The 19,572-nt window shown below is 40.6% G+C and overlaps 1 protein-coding gene across 2 annotated transcripts in view; it reads left to right on the plus strand.

Moving 5' to 3' along the window:
* FHIP2A (FHF complex subunit HOOK interacting protein 2A) overlaps positions 1-19,572 on the plus strand; it is a 37,903-nt gene that overhangs the window by 957 nt on the left and 17,374 nt on the right. Inside the window, exons 2-5 of one of the 2 annotated variants that reach the window (XM_049645834.1) lie at positions 6,341-6,419; positions 11,682-11,851; positions 13,544-13,648; positions 14,091-14,213. In XM_049645834.1, coding sequence (XP_049501791.1) covers positions 6,341-6,419; positions 11,682-11,851; positions 13,544-13,648; positions 14,091-14,213 — 477 coding nt within the window. The remainder of the gene's footprint in view (positions 1-6,340; positions 6,420-11,681; positions 11,852-13,543; positions 13,649-14,090; positions 14,214-19,572) is intronic. The other variant, XM_049645833.1, reaches the window with a different exon arrangement.

Below are 19,572 nucleotides of genomic sequence, written 5' to 3' on the forward strand. Positions count from 1 at the left end.
CGGCCGGCGCGGGGTCGCCTGATTCCTTGATGGGCCGGGGGATCGGGAGCACCTGGCGGGGCCGTAGGGCGCACCCCGGGACTCCCGGACCGTTAACCTGCTCTGGAAAAAAGTGATCACCGTGGAGCAGGACAAAAGAAACGGCCAGACACGGCTCGGGCTTGGGTTTGGCTTGCTGTCGTGTTGACTTTGGAAGGTGGGGTGGGGAGGAAGGTGTGCCCCTGCCGGGGGCGTGGGGGAGGGAGCGGGGGGCGACTCTGGGAGGAGGCCGCCCGCGGACCCGGTTTCCTAATCCTGCCGGTCTTGCCTTCGTTGGCCTCGCGGCCCAACTCAGCTGCATCGTATTGATTGTTGTGAAATGGGAGTTTGGAGGGTCTGGTCGAGTACGTGGTCTAGACCGCTTCCAAGCCTTCGCAGAGCAGCGAGGCCATCTGTTTCCTTTCTTGTTCTCTCTTCCTGGACGCTCTCCTTGGAGGATTTTAGGCACCAGCATAGACAGACATTCAGATACCCTAACAGCCTAACACAAGAGTAGTAACTAAAGAGGAAATGTCTTGCTGCCTTTTTAATAATAAGAGGTCCAGTTTGCTCTCCTTTGGTTGTTTCTCCTTCCTCAGGGAGAGTTGCCCAAACTGAAAAATGCATCCTGTGGGAGAAACCAGTACTTTGCTAATTTAAAAAAATGTCATTCTCTTTCTGTGTTTAGAGTGTGTGATATAGCACACTAAAATTCACCCAACTTAAAAAACAAAAACAATAAACCAACTGCAATAGAATAGTTTTTATGGTCAGATGAAAATCAAATGGGTTTTTAAAATTAAGTATGAGAACGAAAACAAATTTAGTACAGTTGTTATTTTAAGTGATATGTGGGAAATGTTTAAAAATCATTTAAGCTCTACTACAAGCTCTTGGGAAAACGTGTATCAAATCAAGAAAGCGTTTTCTTGAATGAAGAGCAGTCATTACACTGAGGGAGATGACGGTTTTAGACTTGAGGACAGCTTTTAATTTTCCTTTCTTATACACAGTCTGCAGCACCTTTATGTTAGAAGAATGTAACTGAAATTTATGAAAACAGTGACATTTACATTTTATATTATTTTTTAACTTAAAATGCCAAGAATCCTTTAATTTTAACATTGAATACAGGTTAATATTGAATTAAAAAATGGGAATTGGAATTAAAAAATGTATTTCATTATTTACATCCTTTACCTATCAGGCTGATCCTGCCTTATTACAGAAATAAGTACTTAGAAAAAGAAAGATGGTTTTCATGTTCTCCCAGTAAAGAGTCATTTTTATCCCGAGGCCTGTGTTTTCTGTCCTTGTTTTCTTTCTGTAACTGTATATGCTAGCATCTACCAAATTATGCATGTCAATTGTCTGACTGGCTCTGTAATATCCAGCTCCCCTACTTTGCTGAAGTGAGAAAAAGTTTAGAGTGGATTATAATCATCTAGTTCTAGTAACTGATACATTGCATTTAGAAAACTAATGTTTTTATTTTCTTAGAGTTAATGTTTTTAGCTGTGATACCTTCCAATTTACCTTGATAGGAGGTTAAATCTGAAAACATTTTGGCCGTACTAACTTTTATTTTTCCTTTTTACATTCCCTCTTGGGAATGAACTCATACATAATGATAAGTAAGCCATCTTTGTGGTATTTGAAGAATGTTTTTTCCTAGCCGAAGATTGGTTTCCATTTTTTCAGTTCTATTTTATTTGCCGGGCGTTTTCTTCTATAAACTACTTTTACCACTCATCAGTTCATTTCACTGGCTTTTCTCTGTACTCCTTTTAATTTGTACGCCCAATTAGCATTTTCTTTTCTGTCCGATTAGTATTTTCTGATAACAGTTTTGCAATTAACATAATTATCCCTGTTTTTCAGAGGTGGGACATTATCCTATGTGCAGATGCTGACATGACCTTTTTTTCAATTGTGTTGCTGTTTTCAACCATTTTGATATTATTACTTTATAGGTTTCTTTGTTCAATTGGATCAGCCTTCAAATGGTTTTTTAGGGTTGACCGGATTAACATTTAAATGAGGTTTACAGGCAGAGTTTTCCTTTTTGTTTACTTAGTGGTTTCTCCTCGCTTCCTGTTAACATTATAAGGAAAAAATATATGAGGTATTTTCAAGATTAATATTTGAAAATGAGTTGTTAAGTGGATAGACTGCATTTTGAGTTTAGGAGACAAATTCATACCTTGATCAAAACCAAGAACTGTAACATACCTCTTGCTTCCCTTTTCAGAAATGAATCTTCCCTCAGAGTAAAAATGATTGGCCAGTACGTTTTGCAGTGAATCCATTTTGTTTAGCCTGTTGCCACATGTCACAAGGGTGAAATCAGGCCTCTCTGGTAGTTAGTTCCGAGGTTGGACAGGATCATGCTAGTCCAATTTCTCCAAAGTACAAGTAAAACACTTTCCATTTAGTACAATTCAATGTTTGTTGAGGGCCTAGTCTGTCCTAGGTAATCTGCCAGGGGCTGGTTCTTTTTAAATTTCAGCCAGTTTCACCCTTTTGGGGGCAGATTTATTCCAAGAGGGTAAGGGAAGGAAGTTTTATCCACTTTAGCTAATTAATTCAATGGAAGTCATTTTTCAGGATGTGAATCTTTTCAAATTACAGTTAAGAGTTGATGATTGTTGAAACCAGTAATTTTTGAAAAACTATTCTGCCCTGGCAATTAAAACTTCAAATCGAACATCTGTAGTGTTTTCTTAGGCGTATTCTTTTCTGACAGGATCTCTAACTTTAGTTGTTCAGCAAACGTTTTATGAGCCTACCGTGAAAGCGTGGCACAGCGCAGAGGAAACAAGGTATACCTGCGTCCTTGCTCACAATGCTTACAGTCTAATTTAGGAGACAACAAATACACAAATTAAAGATTAAACAGTGCACAAGAGTGCGGCCTAGCCCCTAGAGCTGTATAGAACAGGGTCTCAGTTCTACGGCCGACCCTTTCCTCCCAAGGAGGACAAGTTACTTAATCCTTGTACATTTCAACTTCCTCATTGTAAAATGGAAATAATGATACCTATCTCATGGGATCATTGTGAAAATTTAAACGAGACAATATATATGAAATGCCTAGTGCAGTACCTGGTACATTGTATGTGCTTCATAAATGTGAACCATTATTATTAATTTTTGGATGATTGTTCAGCCAATGAGTTCTCTGGGGGCACACAGGCTCGCAGGGCTTGGAGAAGGCTCTCTGGAGGAAGGGAGGCTTGGGCTGGCCTTGGGAAAGGCAGGGAAGGTAGGAGAGGCCTTAGGGAAGAGGTTAGGAGGAAGAAGCACTTAGAAGATTAGGGCGTGAAGTGTTCACGATGCACGTGGGAGAGTGAGCAGATGGGGCTTTGGTGGCAGATGGGGAGCTCTCCTCTGGGTTACCGCTGTGGGTCTTTCTATGTGCTCCGGCTTTTGGAAAAAGATGGTCTGAGTGTCTAGTTACAAGCAGTGTTTCCCTTGGGTGAGGCAGTTAACTGGCTTTGGATCTTAATAGGGGTTTGGGAAAAATCGGAGTTTATTGTAAGATAATTTAAGACCATCTAGGAAGTGTAAACTTTGCAGCACTGTGCCCGGCACATAACTGCTCATTAAATGGGAACAACTGCTGTGTCATTTGCTTCTTCACTCCTTTAATACTCTGGAGTGCCTACTCTGTGCCACGAGTCGGAATCCGGGAATTCAGTGATGAAAAAGATGCCATAAGCAGTCCCAGCCCTTGTAGAGTTGACGATGCAGTGGAGGTCAGCAATGACAGATGTGGGATCAGGGCTAAGAGAGAGCGAGCCTCAGAGAGGGTGCCACAGAGCATGTGCAGAGAACTGTATCCTTGGCCAGAAGTCTGGCAAGGCTTCCCAGGGAAAGCCATGTCCAAGGTAGGCATTCGTGTCAAGTTTTGGTCGAGAGTGTTACTGCATGAATTTTCAACAATTTGATCTCTGTTTTGTAAAAAGTTAATGCAAATTAGAATCCCCTCATGCTGATTCTAAATTTTAAAATGTTTACCCATTGCATAAATGTTTATTTTACATAGTGGTAAAACAGGTGATTTGCATGTTAGAATTAGTAACGAAAGACAATTTTAGTGGGAAGTTTTACATATATAAGGAAATTTATTCATGTTGTAACAAGATTGTTACTAAACTAAGTTATTAGCAATTTGGAACTGTCTCACCGTCTACTTAAACATAAATAGGTTTCTTATTTAAATCAAACTCCTGGGAGAGAGAGAGTCACAGGTAAGCAACACCAGCCTGCTTTGAATTTGACTAGAACAACAAAGGTGGCAACATCAATCCTGTAAGATCCTCTGATTTAGTGACTTGGAAATGGAGTTAAGTCCCACAGGTAAAATAATCTGGAACAAGGATGCTGTAATTACTTATATACCAAGGAGATGCCCTTGGAAAAATTTAACAGATCGCAATATTTACATTTAGGAAATTAAGTACGTTTTTTCTTTCCTTTTTTTTTTTTTTTTTTTTTGAAACACCAGATTTCATTTGAGTTTGTACCAATTGTTAATACATTTAACTATATAAAAGGTGGTGAATAAAAAACCAGGTCCCTCAAAACAAGAGAGTGTTGATATCTTTGAAGACGATCCTAAAAACAAGTAGCTGATTAAAACAGATTTTTTTTTTAAATCTAAAAGTTTCAGAACGTTATTCTGTTTTCCAAAGGTCACGCTTTCTAATTTTCTTTCTAATTTTTTTCTCAGTGTCTCCCAAATACTGCCCCTCCCCATGTTCTTCTTCAAGGATAATAATCCCAAAGGTTTAAATTCCTTTTGTTAAAGATCTGAAAGCCTTTTTAAGAATTTCACAGCTCTCCATTTGGAAATGAGGTGCATCTCTTAACCCAGTGCGATTCAGAATGGTGCACACAGGCAAGCACGAGAGCGTGAAAATGTTGGCGATGGCGAGAAATGTTCTTTCCTAAAGACATTTCATCTTCTGGGTTGACACGCTGAAGGTGTCCAGGACCAATGTTTATAACTTGCCCAGTAGTTCTGAGGTTGTTTTGACAGGATTTCGAACTTTAAGAGAATTTAAGGTCTCTCTGCTTGAGGCCACCAAGAAATCAAAACGGAACAGGTAGTACGGGAGTAACATGACCTCTTAGGTCATCGGTTTAGATGAAGTAGATGGAAATGAAAGATAGTCGACTGTGCCATGTTTTAGGTTCCCAGAATAGAAACCCATTTGTTTTTAAGTAAGCCGGGGCAACTGTGAACATTCTGACCAAAATTTGTGGGCGATAGTAGGACTGGGGTGGTGGGTGGGGGAGCATTCTCTCTATTTTAGGAAAAGACAGTGTTGTGGAAGGTGCATCCAGGTCTTTTTCCATCCGTTTAACACACATTTGAAATACTTGGCAGGTTTGCAGTGAAACGGCCGGAGGGATATACTTTTGGTCTTAAAAACATTTGAAGTAAATTTTATTTAAAAAAAAATTTTTTTTTTCAAACATTTATTTAGTTTTGAGAGCTAGAGCATGAGCAGGGGAGGGGCAGAGAGAGAGGGAGACACAGAATCCGAAGCAGGCTCCAGGCTCTGAGCTGTCAGCACAGAGCCCGACGCGGGCCTCGAACCCACGCACTGTGAGATCATGATCTGAGCCGAAGTCGGACGCTCAATTGACTGAGCCACCCAGATGCCCCTGAAGTAAATTTTAAAGCCAAAATGTAAAACATTTATGGCTCTGTGGAATTTAAATTGGTAGTGTCTTGTTCACATAGGTATTTTGCTAAAAATATGCGCTGCCTAATCCAGGCTTGAAAAGATTCACATCTGTGTGTCACTGAACGTAGGGAACAGTTTTAATCTGATTACAGGGTTGACTTTGGCATATGTGTTCGTAATGGTGACGTGTAACTAATTACACAGCAGCTTGTACAGTTTTGCATTTCAAAGTCCTGGGTACGAAGATCCCTGGTTATTGATCATTTCATTTTACTGATAATTTAAATAGGATATTGCATCTTTTCATTTCACACTGTTACTTTTGAAGCCGTACGTAGTTACTAGTTTCAGGGAGGAAAAAAAGAGTCCCAGTTCTTGTAGTTTAATAATAATATTGATAAATGTGATAAATGTGTTTTTCCTCTTTCTTAATAAAGCATTGTTTCTTGACTGCGTTTCTCTTTGATATCTGACATATAGAATTGAATTAAAGCTCATCCTTTATTTTTATGCTGCTTTGGTATTATTAGTAGACAAATACAGAGTTATACTGTACAGGAAACGTTTCATGCCATTTTCTTAATCGTTGTGGTCTTTTTGTGTGTGTGTGTGTGTTTGTGCAGCTTGCACCTTCTCTTCCTTTGCAAGAAGATTTTGTTTATCACTGGAAGGCAATTACCCATTACTACATAGAGACTTCGGGTAAGAAACAGAGCTAATGTTAATTGAACAGAAAATTTATGAAATACTAAATAAAATATGTTTCAAATTAGTTTTCAAAGTTGTTTTATATGTAAAGTTATAGCCAAGTTATTGTACTTCTAATTCCTCTTTTAGATTCATTTTAAAAATGTGTCTATTGAGCACCTGCTATGCATAGGCATTGTTCTAGGCACTGGGTGATAGGATGAACAGTAGATCAAACAGGCAAAATCCCTTTCCTAATAGAGCTTATATATTGACTACGTAGAAGCGAACAATAACTAGACCAATACACATAGTGTGTCAGATGGTAGGTACTAAGGGGAAAATGAAGCAGGCTGAGAGGATAGAAGTGTATACATGGGAGGAAGGGGTACAGCTGGCTATTGTAGGTTAGAGAAAGCCTCATTGCCCAAGCCGACTTCTCAGTTGGAATCGGAAGGAGAGAGTGAGCAAATCTGGGGGGTTGGTTTCAGGAGGAGGACCTAATGCAAAAACCCTGAGGCTGGAGCATGCAGCATGCTTGGCATAGTCTAGGAACCTCAAGGAAGCCAGTGTGGCTAGAGCAACGTGAACAAGGAGAAAAGCCTGAGGAGATGACATCAGACGGGAGCCGGGTGCCATCGCGAAGGGCCTTGTAAGCTGTTGTAAGGGCTTTAGCTTGTACTCCAAGGTGGGAAGCTTGGGTTAGAGGGTTTTGAGTGGCGGTGTAACACAATCTATCGTAAAGGGACCACTTTGGCTTCTGTGAAAAAAATGAGATCGAAAGGATGCAGAGGTGAAACTGTAGAACCATTAGGGGACTTTTGGAATGCTGTAAGCAATGGTGGTGGCTGAAGCCAGGGCGGAGCTGGTAAGAAGTGATGGTTATTCTGGATATATTTTGCAGAAAGCTTTGTTGATGGATTGAATGTTGGGTATGAGAGACTGAGTGAAGGAAACTCCAAATTTTTGGACTCGGGCAGTTGGAAAATAGACCACTTAGCAGAACAGGCCGACTGTAGGAGGAGCAGGTTTGTAAGAATATTTTGGACGTGTTAAATTTGAGATGCCAATTACAGATCCAATTGGATGTATCAGGTAGACAGTTGGAAGTAGGAATTTGGAATTTAAGGTGGGGGTCTAAACCAGAGATGTGAAACTGAAATCATCACCTTTAAGTAGGGTTTAAAGCCTTGGGATTGGATGAGATGTTGTAGGGAGTAAGGATAGATGGAAGAGAGAAAGGGTTCAGAAATGGAGCCCTGGGGCTCAATGTTCAGAGGTGAGGATGATGAGAATAATAGCAAAAGGTACTGCGTTTGCCCATGGGGTAGAAGACACCCAAGGTAGAATGGTGTCCTGGGGTTTAGAAGAGAGAGATTAATTGGGTCAATTGACGGTGATGTCAGGGTAATGAAGACTAAGAAAGGATCTTTGGACTCAGCCACGAGGAGCTCATTAGTGGACTTGATAAGAGGCATTTTGATAGCAAGGAGGAGAGAGAAGACCTGATTGCAGTAGGTTTAAAAGAAAATGGGCAGAGAACCTGTGTAGACAATGTGTGTGGACTGCTCTGTTACGTCAGTGGAAAGGGGGGCTGAGAAGCGGAGCAGTAGCCGGAGGGAGATGTGATATCAAGAGACGGATTTATGTATGTGTGTATGTATGTAATCTCTACACCCAATGTGGGGCTTGAACCCACAATCCAGAGATCAAGAGTCACATGCTCTTCCAACAGAGCCAGCCAGATGCCCCTCAAGAGAGGGCTTAAAATATGTTTTTAAAGATGGAAGATAGTGCAATTTATACATTGTTGGAATGATGTAGCAGGGAGGGAAAGGTGGACAACAAGAGTTAGATGCGATCATTTCTGAGCAATACCCTTAACTAGGCAAGGGGATGGGGTCTAGGGCACACGTGCAGGCTTAGCCTTAATAGGCATGTGGACAGGCCATCCATTAAATAAGGTAGAAAGCAGAACATATAGGTATAGATTCAGAAAGAGGGTGGATGTGGTTGATGTACGAAGTCTTCAAAAGTTATTTTCTGGTTGCTTCTGTCTTTCTCAGTGAATAGGAAGGATGGAGATTAAGGGGAATATGAAATAAATTAGGTCAAAGGTGGGCAAATTTTTTCGGTAAAGGGCCAGATGGTAAATATTTTAGGCTTTGTGGGCCCTATGGCCTCTGTTGCCACGACTCAGTTCTGTTGTTGTAATGCAAAGGTCGCCATCAACAATATATAAAAGAATAGCTTTCCTTTGTTCCGATACACCTTAAACACATGGCAAGACTGGATTTGTCCCATAGGCCAAAGTCTGGCAACTCCTGCGATAGAGTATTCAGGCAAGCCAATGGGGTCACAGGTAATTCTTCTTTAAAGGAAAAATCCTTTGCATGTGTGTAATAAGGAAAAATTAGGCAAAAAATATGTATACCTTTCCATGTAAAATGGGATTTCTACCTTAATTTGGATATTTAGACAACAGACCTATAGGAAAGTTTTTTTGAGAGGAGCTGCCTTTTCAAATGACTATTCTTGCCCAAGTTTTCACCCCTCCATAGCTTTAAGGGAAATACTTTAAAGGAAGGGCCTTAAGTTCTTGCTTTATTTATTTATTTTTTTAATTTATTTTTGAGACAGGGAGAGACAGAGCATGAACAGGGGAGGGTCAGAGAGAGGGAGACACAGAATCTGAAACAGGCTCCAGGCTCTGAGCTGTCAGCACAGAGCCCGACGCGGGGCTCGAACTCACGGACCGCGAGATCATGACCTGAGCCGAAGTCGGCCACTTAACCGACTGAGCCACCCTGGCGCCCCTTAAATTCTTGCTTTAAATGATTTTTTTACACTGCAGGAGCAGAAATAAGTATGTACTTTATAATAAAGTATGGGACAAATGCGTCTGCATCAGGCACAGAGAGAAAACAAAGAAGGGAGAAATGGAAAGAGGCAGAGTCTAGAACCTGGATTTTATTTTTTAATTTTTATTTATTTATTTTGAGAGGGAGAGGATCTCAAACAGGCTCTGCACCGTCAGCGCAGAGCCCAGGGTGGGGCTCCATCCCACGATCCTCGGATCATGACCTGAGCTGAAATCAAGAGTCAGACGCTCAGCTGACTGAGCCAGCCAGGCGCCCCTCTAACCTGGATTTTAAAGGATGAGTAGGAGGTTCCAAGATAGATAAGGAGGACAAAGGCATTTCAGGTAGAAGGAATAGCAAAATGCGGCACACGGAGACCTACATACAGGTTCGGAGGGATGAGGGTAGACGGCAGAAACTACGTGTTGCCTTCTAGGGAGCCAAGATTTTAATTTGTCAAGTCAAATTTACAATTTATTTGCTTCTCAATTTAAACAGTCTTTCTGGTCATTTTTCTCCGTTAATGACTGTAAACAGACCATGCTTGAACATTCATTCTTCCCTGGAATGTTTATATCAAGTCAGCAATTAAAGGAGAAAAATCATTTAAAAAAATAGATTTCAAATAAAATTACTTCTCTTCTATTAGTGCCAGACTACTCATTTTAGAAGAATACAAAATGAGACATCGTAAATTAACATTTCTTGAATTCTTACAAAGGCAAAGAACATGGAACTTTACACACGTCATTTCATTGAAATCATTCAAAAACACTTACTGGTGTTGATTAGCCCCATTTTACAGGTGTTGGTGACTGAGGCTTGAATAGTTTGCCAAGGTCATCCAACTACAAGTGACTGAGCCAAGATTTGAATGCAAGTTGTCTAATTCCAGGCCCCATGCTTTTTTTGTTTGTTTTGTTTAAATTTTTTTTTTTTTTTTACATTTTATTTTTGAGAGAGAGAGAGAGAGACAGCACAAGTTGGGGAGGGGCAGAGACAATGAGACACAGAATCTGAAGCAGGCTCCAGGCTCTGAGCTATCAGCCCAGAGCCCAACACGAGCCTTGAACTCACAAACCATGAGATCATGACCTGAGCCGAGGTCGGACGCTGAACTGACTGAGCCACCCCCTCTAGGTGCCATGCTTTTAATACCTGCCAGATATTATATCAAACTTGGTACATATGTCCTCCTTGGAAACAAGGGTGACTCTTGTCTTTCCATTGTTTTCTATGTAGGGCTTAGTGTTATAGTTTAAACTGTGTGTTTACAAAAATGTGCACACATACAGACAAAGCAACATATCATCAAATAAATATATAGCATACTAGGATTGTGTTGTACATACTATGACGGTACTAAGTAAATGACAATAGAAATGTAAGTAAGAACTTGGCATTTCCAAGTATATTTTGATGTTTATTTATTTTTATTTATTTTGAGAGAGAGAGAGAGAGAGAGAGAGAGAGTGCATGCAAGCAGAGGAGGGGCAGAGAGAATCCCAAGCAGGCTCCACAGAACCCGATCTCAGAAACTGTGAGATGACCTGAGCTGAAATCAAGAGTTGGACGCTTAACTAACTGAGCCACCCATGCCCCCCTCCAAGTATATTTTGCATTTAAATATTCTAGAAAACTTCACATTTCATTAAGAGTAATTTAACCCCTTTATTAAGAGTAATTTTAACAATAAGGACAGGTTGATAAAACCATGTGATTTTCAAGTTGAACTGTGAACTCTGAAAAGTATCGATGAAATTTTATCTTAAAAAATCAATAGGATTTATAAGAACTCTCCTGAGGAGAAGCTTTAGCTTTGTGAATAGTTGTCTGTTAATGAGAGATGTCCAGAATTTTTCTTTGAGCTCCTCATGCGTTCGCAAATGGAGATTAATTAGGGGCTATAAATGTCTGACTTGCCAGTGTTACGGTGTGATTCAGTAGCAGTCCAAAACAGAACCTGCCCTTTCTACACATCCTGCCTGATTCGGCTCAATGTTTAAAGGCCAACCTGTTTCTATATAGACTTAAAATTCAGATCTTCTGAACTGGCTGATTGAAAAAAAAAAAAACAACTTTAATTGCAAGTGCATACAAAATTTTGATTTACGTGTATTTTTCTTGGTCAGGTTCCCATTTCCATATAAATGGCTCTTATTTTGAATTCTCGTGCATGGACATTAGCTAATAGAATATATTTCAGAATATTGATTCAGTTTTTTTATAAGAATATGGCAAAAAGAATCATCTGAATCCCGGCAAAGATAATTATACCATGGATATAAACTTAAGTGTGTAGTTGAGATTTTTCTCAGTTTGAATTAGAATAGGGGAAATATCAAGAGTATTTGGGTACAAATATGCAGTTTTAAAATGTTTGAATGTTTGATGAATTTTTTTTTTTTTTATTTAGATGATAAAGCCCCAGTGACAGATACAAATATCCCTTCTCATCTGGACCAGATGTTAGGTATTTTGCTGCAAGAAGAACGTGAACGAGAATTCGGAGTGACCGGGCCATGCATGGAATATTTGCTTCATCACAAGATCTTGGAAACGTTATATACCTTAGGGAAAGCTGACGTAAGTTCCTAATCCACATCGTGTTCTTGGGCATGTAATACATGCATTAATGTCTTAGAGACAGAGAAGCTGCCAAGTACGAAATTTAATTATAGAGGTACCTATTAAGCATGGCTGGATTCAAGTCAGGATTGTGAAAAACAGAAAGCATGCAGGCTGTACGAATTACAGTGCTTAGAATTACTGCTTAGAATTACAGTGTAAACATTTGTGAAAATAGAGTCAAGTGCACATACTCAGAGCCATAGGACATGAGAAGGAACCCAGTGAACGTTGTGTTACGAAAATAGGAATTCTTTTTCACAGTCCTGAAAGAGAATGTCACTGATTGTTCCAGCATTACCTCTACTGATGAGTGGAGCCAGGTTAACTTTTTAGGCCTCGTGAATCTTGAGAAATCTTTGCAAAACTGATGTTATGGTATAAATAATATTCTTTACCAAGAAGCTTTCAAATTGTGTATGAAGGCACGTTTCAAAGCCTGTGGGTTTTGTTCTGTGAATTTCTGTAATATGTGTGAAAATCCAACTGACGAAAAAATTAATAGACATCTTGAAACACCAGACAGGGTCACGAACAGTGGTGTTAGGGACAGTTTGCTTTTAACCGAGTCTGTAATACTCGCAATTCATTTTAAGTTAAATTCATGTAATTTGTATTTTAGAGACTGGACATCTGCTTCCAGTGCCCTGCAATTCATTTCCTTCCTCCCTTTCTCCTGTCATGTGGAGAGAGGGGCTTTGCAACACTAAGTTGAATATAGATTAATTGATTTTTGAGTGAATGTTAATAATTGTACCACTGGCAAATTAATTTTTATATTGGTGATTAAAACATTATTAATGTATTATCTGAATAATGCAAGGTATTTGCTATCTAAAAAAATATTGTGCTTAAGATTATAGTTTATACTGTTTCCAGATAACGTGTCTGTGGTGATGCTGTGGAACTATATTCATTTTGTGACTGTTGTCATTGCGAGGCAGCATAAGCAGGTCAATCATAGAACATAGAACCTTGTTAGTTCGTGCTCTCTTAACCCACAAAGTAAGTAATCATTTACCTCCTTTTCAGCAAAGATCAAAAACAGCTGGCATGTCATAAACACTTCTTCATTGTTTATAATAATCATAATGTAAATAATTTTGCAACTAATGTAAAGCAGCATTGTTAGAATGAATCACAGCATTTTATACCAGAGGGTTCCTTTTATTTACATATACGTGTTGGAAACGTATATACATATACGTTTACTCCTGCACCTCTGCGATGGAGGGTTATTGATCACCCATCATTAGTGTAAGTAACAAGATTCTGCTTTTGCTTTAGCCGTGGATTTAACCATAGTAGTTTCACGTTTCTGTAGTATTTAGAACATAAACAGGTTGATGTTGCCTGAACCAGCTCTGATCTCAACAACGTGTTACTATCAGGCTGCTTGTGATTACATTAGCCTGTGGTTCCATAAGCTATATTGTAGTCCCAGATGTAATTTTATTTCCAGAATACCAGTCATTAATATTTGGTTGAGAATTTGATTCTGACGAACTCATTAGTTGGCCGATTGCCTTGGCTTTTGAGGGTGAAATATATTCACGTATGCATTTCTCCTCTTCTTTAATTTAAAGGCTTTTGAGTGTGTCTGTATTGCCTGTTTTCTTCTTGTTCGTGTTTCTTTTTTCGCATACCCAGTGTCCTCCCGGAATGAGACAGCAGGTGTTGGTGTTCTACACTAAACTTCTGGGAAGAATCCAGCAGCCACTACTTCCACACATTAATGTACACAGGCCAGTGCAGGTATTTTGTCCCCCTTAAATTTGATTGGATTTCTTTGAGCGTATACATTATTTCATACAATTTTTCTGAGAGGAAAAATCACGAAGTTATTCTCAAAATAACATGTAAACGAGCAAATCCTTGAGCTTTTTGTCTACCCGACATGGTATTATATATGCTCTTGATGTTTTTCTCTTAAAAATTTATACGTCAGTTTTTCCTTTAACTTACCTCTGTGACACCTCAAGGAGAGTTTCTTGTGCACCTTACTACTTTTTTAGGGCAATTGAAAAATTAGTAAATCTGTTTTGTTATAGGTGATTTTAAATAGTGTTCTATCTGAAAAATGCAAGGTATTTGCATTATTTGAAAAATTTAAATACACTTAAGGCAAACAGACGACTGTTTACATACTTGTAAAAAGTAACCTAAGTTTCAAAATTTGTTTTAAATTTTTTGACAGAAATTAATTCGACTGTGCGGTGAAGTCCTTGCAACACCAACGGAAAATGAAGAAATCCAGTTTCTCTGTATCGTGTGTGCAAAGCTGAAACAAAATCCCTACTTGGTTAATTTTTTTCTGGAGGTACGGTACGCTTCTTGTCAACCTTCAAAGCATGCTTATATTAAAATTATTTTGAGAATTGAATTCTGTAAGGAATATTAGAAGGAATTACATTTGTGGGTGTCATATGGCTTGTTTTACCTCCTAGAATTATTTTTCACTTAAGATCACTGTTTTAACTTGAATCTTCTGAGGAAAACAATTTTCAGAGAAAATAGTTGAGCCAGATATATAGGGCAGCACGGGGTCTCGACACATAGAATCAAGGCTTAGCAGGAATGCAGCTTGAAGGGGAAAGTCAGGGAGAGAGAAGTCACAGAAGTTTATAAGCTATCATGTTTTCAGCCAAGCATGCTCTAGTGTGGAGCATGGGTGACCCGGACTGGGGCAGGGATGGTGTGTGCAGATTTGGACAGATGTGCAAAGTCACGAGTTAACCTCTCCAGCCTGGGATCACAGTTGGGATTGCTTTCATGTTCTGTACTGTCTTTTCTTAGCCATAGTCATTGAATCATACTTTACTTATGACATCAACTAATATTTTGGGTTTTACTTCTAGTTTTAAATTAGACGATTTTTTTTTAAGTTTATTTATTTTGAGAGAGAGAAAGAGAACGAGCACGCGTGTGCACATGAGCAGGGGTGGGGCAGAGTGAGAGCGAGAGCGAGAGCGAGAGCGAGAGCGAGAGAGAGAGAGAGAGAGAATTCCAAGCAGGCTCCACACTGTCAGCACGGAGCCCAGTGCGGGGCTTGAACCCACAAACTGTAATAGCATGACGGGAGCTGAAGTTAAGAGTCAGATGCTTAACCGACCGAGTTAAGGTGCCCCTAAATCAGACAATTTTTGTGTACTTTCTTCTTTCATTAACTTTTTGTTTTGTTTTCAGCAGTGAAATTATTAGGAATATGGTAGAAAAAACAGTTTCGATTTTTTAGTTTTTTAAAAAATCTTTTTCTCTTTTTTCTTTTCTTTTTTTCGCCCTAGATTAGGTATAAGTTACATATAGTGCAGTTTCCCCTCTTTGGGTCTACGGTTCTCTGAGTTTGACACACAGTCGCGTGGCCACCACCACAGTCGAGCTACACAACAGTCGCGCCGCCCTTCGCACGTCCCTTGTAGCCATCCTGTCTCCACCCCTGTCCCCGGCAATCACTGATGTGTCTCCGTCCCAGGTTTCCTCTTGTACAGAAAGTCACAGAAATGTAATCAGCCTTTGGGGTCTGGCTGTTTCTCCTTGGCAGAATGCATTGGAGGTTCGTGGACGAGTTTGGTCCTTGATATCGTTGAGTAGTATTCCATCGTATGGATGCGTCACCGTTGTTCATGCATTTAACCAGTTGAGGGACTTGGGGTTGTTTCCCGTGTGGGGCAGTTATGAATAAAGCCCCTCTGAACATTCACACCCAGTTTTTTTGGTGCGTGGATTCAGGTTTTCACACACTTGGGTCACTACCTGAGAGTAGGCTTGCGGGATCGTGTGGCAAGTGTATTCTGATTTTCGTAAGAAACTGCCGCACCGTTTTACTACCTGGGCTTATCGTTTTGCGTCCCGTCAACAACGTATGAGAGTAGTTCCCGTTTTCCACAGCCTTGTCAGAGTGAGTGTTGTCAGGGTTTGGTTTTGTCTTTAAAAGCTTGAGCCAGTCTAGTGGGTGGGTTTGTTTTCTATCTCACTTTACGGAGTTAAGCCACCCGAGATCCGCTTCTGCGCTCCTGATGACGACGGACAGGCAGCCGAGCTGCACCATTGCATGCATTTAAGTTTCTGGTTGAAGATGAGGATTGTGAATGCCAGTTTCTCGTGATGCGCCTCATATTTTGAAAGTTTGCTTCAAAACGGCTGGAATACGTTTATGAGTTCAGATTTCAAGGACTTATTCATTAGAATGATATTACAGTCCTTTAGTTTTCGATATAAATATATCAAGTATCTCAGTCTGGCCAAGTCAGATGTTTCTTCTCAAAGTGCACTTTTACTAAAGTTTTCTTAGATACCCTAGTTACTTACTTAAATGCATGGATTTTTGCCCGAGCTTAAGCTTTAAAAGGACTTTTTATCAGAATCTCTGCAACTTACTCAGAAGTACACAGCCATAGATCAGAAGCAGGGAAAATTCGTGGGCATATGTAAGGTGATGGCGAGATACCCTTTGTTTACCTGTCCTCAGAGAAATGTTTATATTTTTTTATAAAAAATTTTTTTAATGTTTTTATTTATTTTTGAGACAGAGAGAGACAGAGTATGAGCAGGGGAGGGGCAGAGAGAGGGAGACACAGAATCTGAAGCAGGCTCCAGGCTCTGAGCTGTCAGCACAGAGCCCGACGCGGGGCTCGAACTCACGGACCGTGAGATCATGACCTGAGCCAAGTCGGACACGTAACCGACTGAGCCCCCCAGGTGCCCTGAGAAATGTTTATATTTAGACCTCTCTCCAAAGAACCCCCGGAATCAGTGACATGTCTGCTGTAATATGCCAGTCTTACAGCACATACCTCTCCACAGCCTGAGGTGGTAGGTATCTTCATTTTCTCAAGACTGTTCATAAGCTTTTAATGTAATTTTTACAGTCTCCCTGGCATTAGAGTTATTTAAGTGCATTTGCTTTTCTCCTGCTGGCCAATAAGTTCCTTGAGGACGAGGACCCTGTCTCATTAATCTTTGGGTTCCCACAGCTTCTCTAATATCCGGTATAATGTATAATAACTGCTTAAATAACACTATTGAATGAATGAATGTTCAGAACAATGCAGCTATATTACTCGTAAGTGTAGAGGATAACAAAAGTACTTTGCAATTCTCATGCGTGTGTCCCCTAAAGTCTAATCTCTCTTTTCATTTATATCAGCCACAGTTTACATCTCCTATGATTTAAATGCATATGGTAAATGAGTTAGAAACAGTCTTTGTCCTAAAGGAGCGTATAGTCTGGTGACAAGGGTAAGGCTCATACTCAGACTATAATCTGAGGTAAAGTGAGTATCTTAAGGGTACAAAGTAAAAGTACCTTAAGCCTCGATAGGCTGAAAGGATTACATCTGCTCTCGGTGGTCAGGAAAGACTTCGTAGAAGAAACTACCTTTGATGTGAGCCTTGAGAGATGTTTAGAGAAGAATAGGTGAACATAAGTAAGGGAAGGAAGGTACAGAAGTGTGTGGTGTGGTCAGGAAACAGTACATTTAGGAAATGTGATAAGCGAAGGGCCTGAAGAGATAGACAAGGAGTTGGTCAAAGGCTTTGAATGGCAGGACGAGGAATGTGAACATACCTGCAGTCACTGGGGAGCCATTGAAGATTTTGGAGCAGGGATGTTATTACACGGTGGTATCTGTGCCTGAAGTTCAATTGGCGGCAGCATCTTGTACAGTGGATTCCTTTGAGTGGAGAAGGAAAAGCAGAGGAACTAACTCGGCAGCTGGGGGAGTAACCCCAACGAAAAGCGACATGGACTGTAAGCGGGAAGCAGTGGGTTGGAATGAAGTGAATATGTTGAGGAGACGCCAGAGGTAGATTTGGTGGGGTCTCGTGCAGGAAGAAGAGAAAGGATGACGAATGTGTGAACTCCTGAACCAGCAAGGCTGTCGCTGACAGAAAGAACGGAGCCCTGGGGGAGCTTATGTTGAGGGGAAAGATGGTGGTTGCGGTTCTGGAGGTTCCGAGTCCTCCTGGTGTCCTGTTGGAGAGAATTGGCAGGTATCTGGTCTCGCAAACCTGCGATTTGGGAGAGAAGTCTGTGTTCAAGAGATCTGACGGTTGTGTGTATAAATGTGCTTTGGCTGTCATTAAGATCCCTAGAGCAGAAAGTTTCGGGAAGAACCAAAGTGCAAGAGAAGGCAGCATTTCCTCATCGCCTACGGAACTTTTAAGAGACGCGGATTCCACCACGCTGTTGGACACTGACAGGAATCGAACGTTGTCAACCATACTCAGGAATGTGAGCAAACAAATAAAAATGCAGCTTCGTTGGCTCCTCCTCCGAATATTCCCATTCGGCAGGTCTGGGTCTGACGCAGGCGTCTGCGATTTTCTGTAGCCCCACGGAAGACCATGACCCTGACAGTCTTGAGTCCTACTTTGAGAAACGCTAGTTTAAGGATTGAATGCAGTCCTAAGAGTATCCTGCCCTTTGCCATTCTTATCTGAGATACCAACAATATTACTTCCAACAATATTAGTAGAATTTTAGATGGAATCGAATGTTTTACATTCATAAAGATTGTGATATGCAGTTTTCTAGGAAACGGGACGGTTCTGTCGTTCTACAGAAGCGTTTTCTTTTAACGTGTGCTGCGGGCTCGATTTCTCAAGAAGATTGGTCCAAACTATATTTTTAACTGTAATAAAAGTGATTTATCATAGCTATCATCTAACTTTGGAAATAGAACTTTGAATTCATTCAGCATTTAATGCACCTCTGTGCTAGGTGAAATATGGTGATCGGGCCTGTGGAGAAGCTGGTTTATGATGACGTCTAACCTGTGTGTGTGATTTGATTTTTGTTCTTGTGTTCAAATGGAAAACAAAATACTCTTTGCCTTGAAACGAATGGTTAGCTTCGGTTGAGATTCTCTTTGTGTCTGGGTGTGTGTGTCGGGGGGGTGGGGCCGACATGTCCAGTAAATCTGTTTCCATCAAGAACACTAAGAAAAAGGTTCTGAAGAGGGGCACCTGGGTGGCTCAGTCAGTTAAGCGCCTGACTCTTGACTTCAGCTCAGGTCAGGATCTCACAGCCCATGGGATCGAGTTCTGGTGTCGGGCTCCATGCTGACAGCACAGAGCCTGCTTGAGATTCTCTCTGTCTCCCTCCCTCTCTCTCTCTCTCTCTCTCTCTCAAAACAAATAAATGTTAAAAAAAAAAAAAGTCCTGAGAATATTGAGTCCTTTTTCTAAAGTAAACACAGGAAGCAAAGGAAAACACAGAAAAATCATCTTAGAAAACCAGTCCTAAAAGAATCAATGTGGAGGCTATGTATTTTCAGTAACCCAGTGAGGAGGAAACATTTAATTGCAATTGAAAACTCCTGAATCTTCTTTTTCCCCCCACTAACATGAGTTGTTTGTAGCAGTAGTCAAATAGTTACCACTAGTACTGTTCATTGCTGTGGTCATGGTACATTCTGCAGTTAGTGTGACAAGTGTTCTAGATGCCTCTGCAATTTAAAAATATTTAGGGGTGTTTGGGTGGTGCAGTCAGTTGGGCGTCCAACTTCGGCTCAGGTCATGATCTCACAGCTGGTGGGTTCGAGCCTCACGTCCGGCTCTGTGCTGACAGCTTGGAGCCTGGAGCCTGCTTCAGATTCTGTGTCTCCCTTTCTCTCTGCCCCCGCCCAGCTCGCCCTCTGTCTCTCTCTCTCATAAATAAATAAACATTAAAAAAAATC

The sequence above is a fragment of the Panthera uncia genome, chromosome D2 (genome assembly GCF_023721935.1).
Source record: "Panthera uncia isolate 11264 chromosome D2, Puncia_PCG_1.0, whole genome shotgun sequence".
NCBI lineage: Eukaryota > Metazoa > Chordata > Mammalia > Carnivora > Felidae > Panthera > Panthera uncia.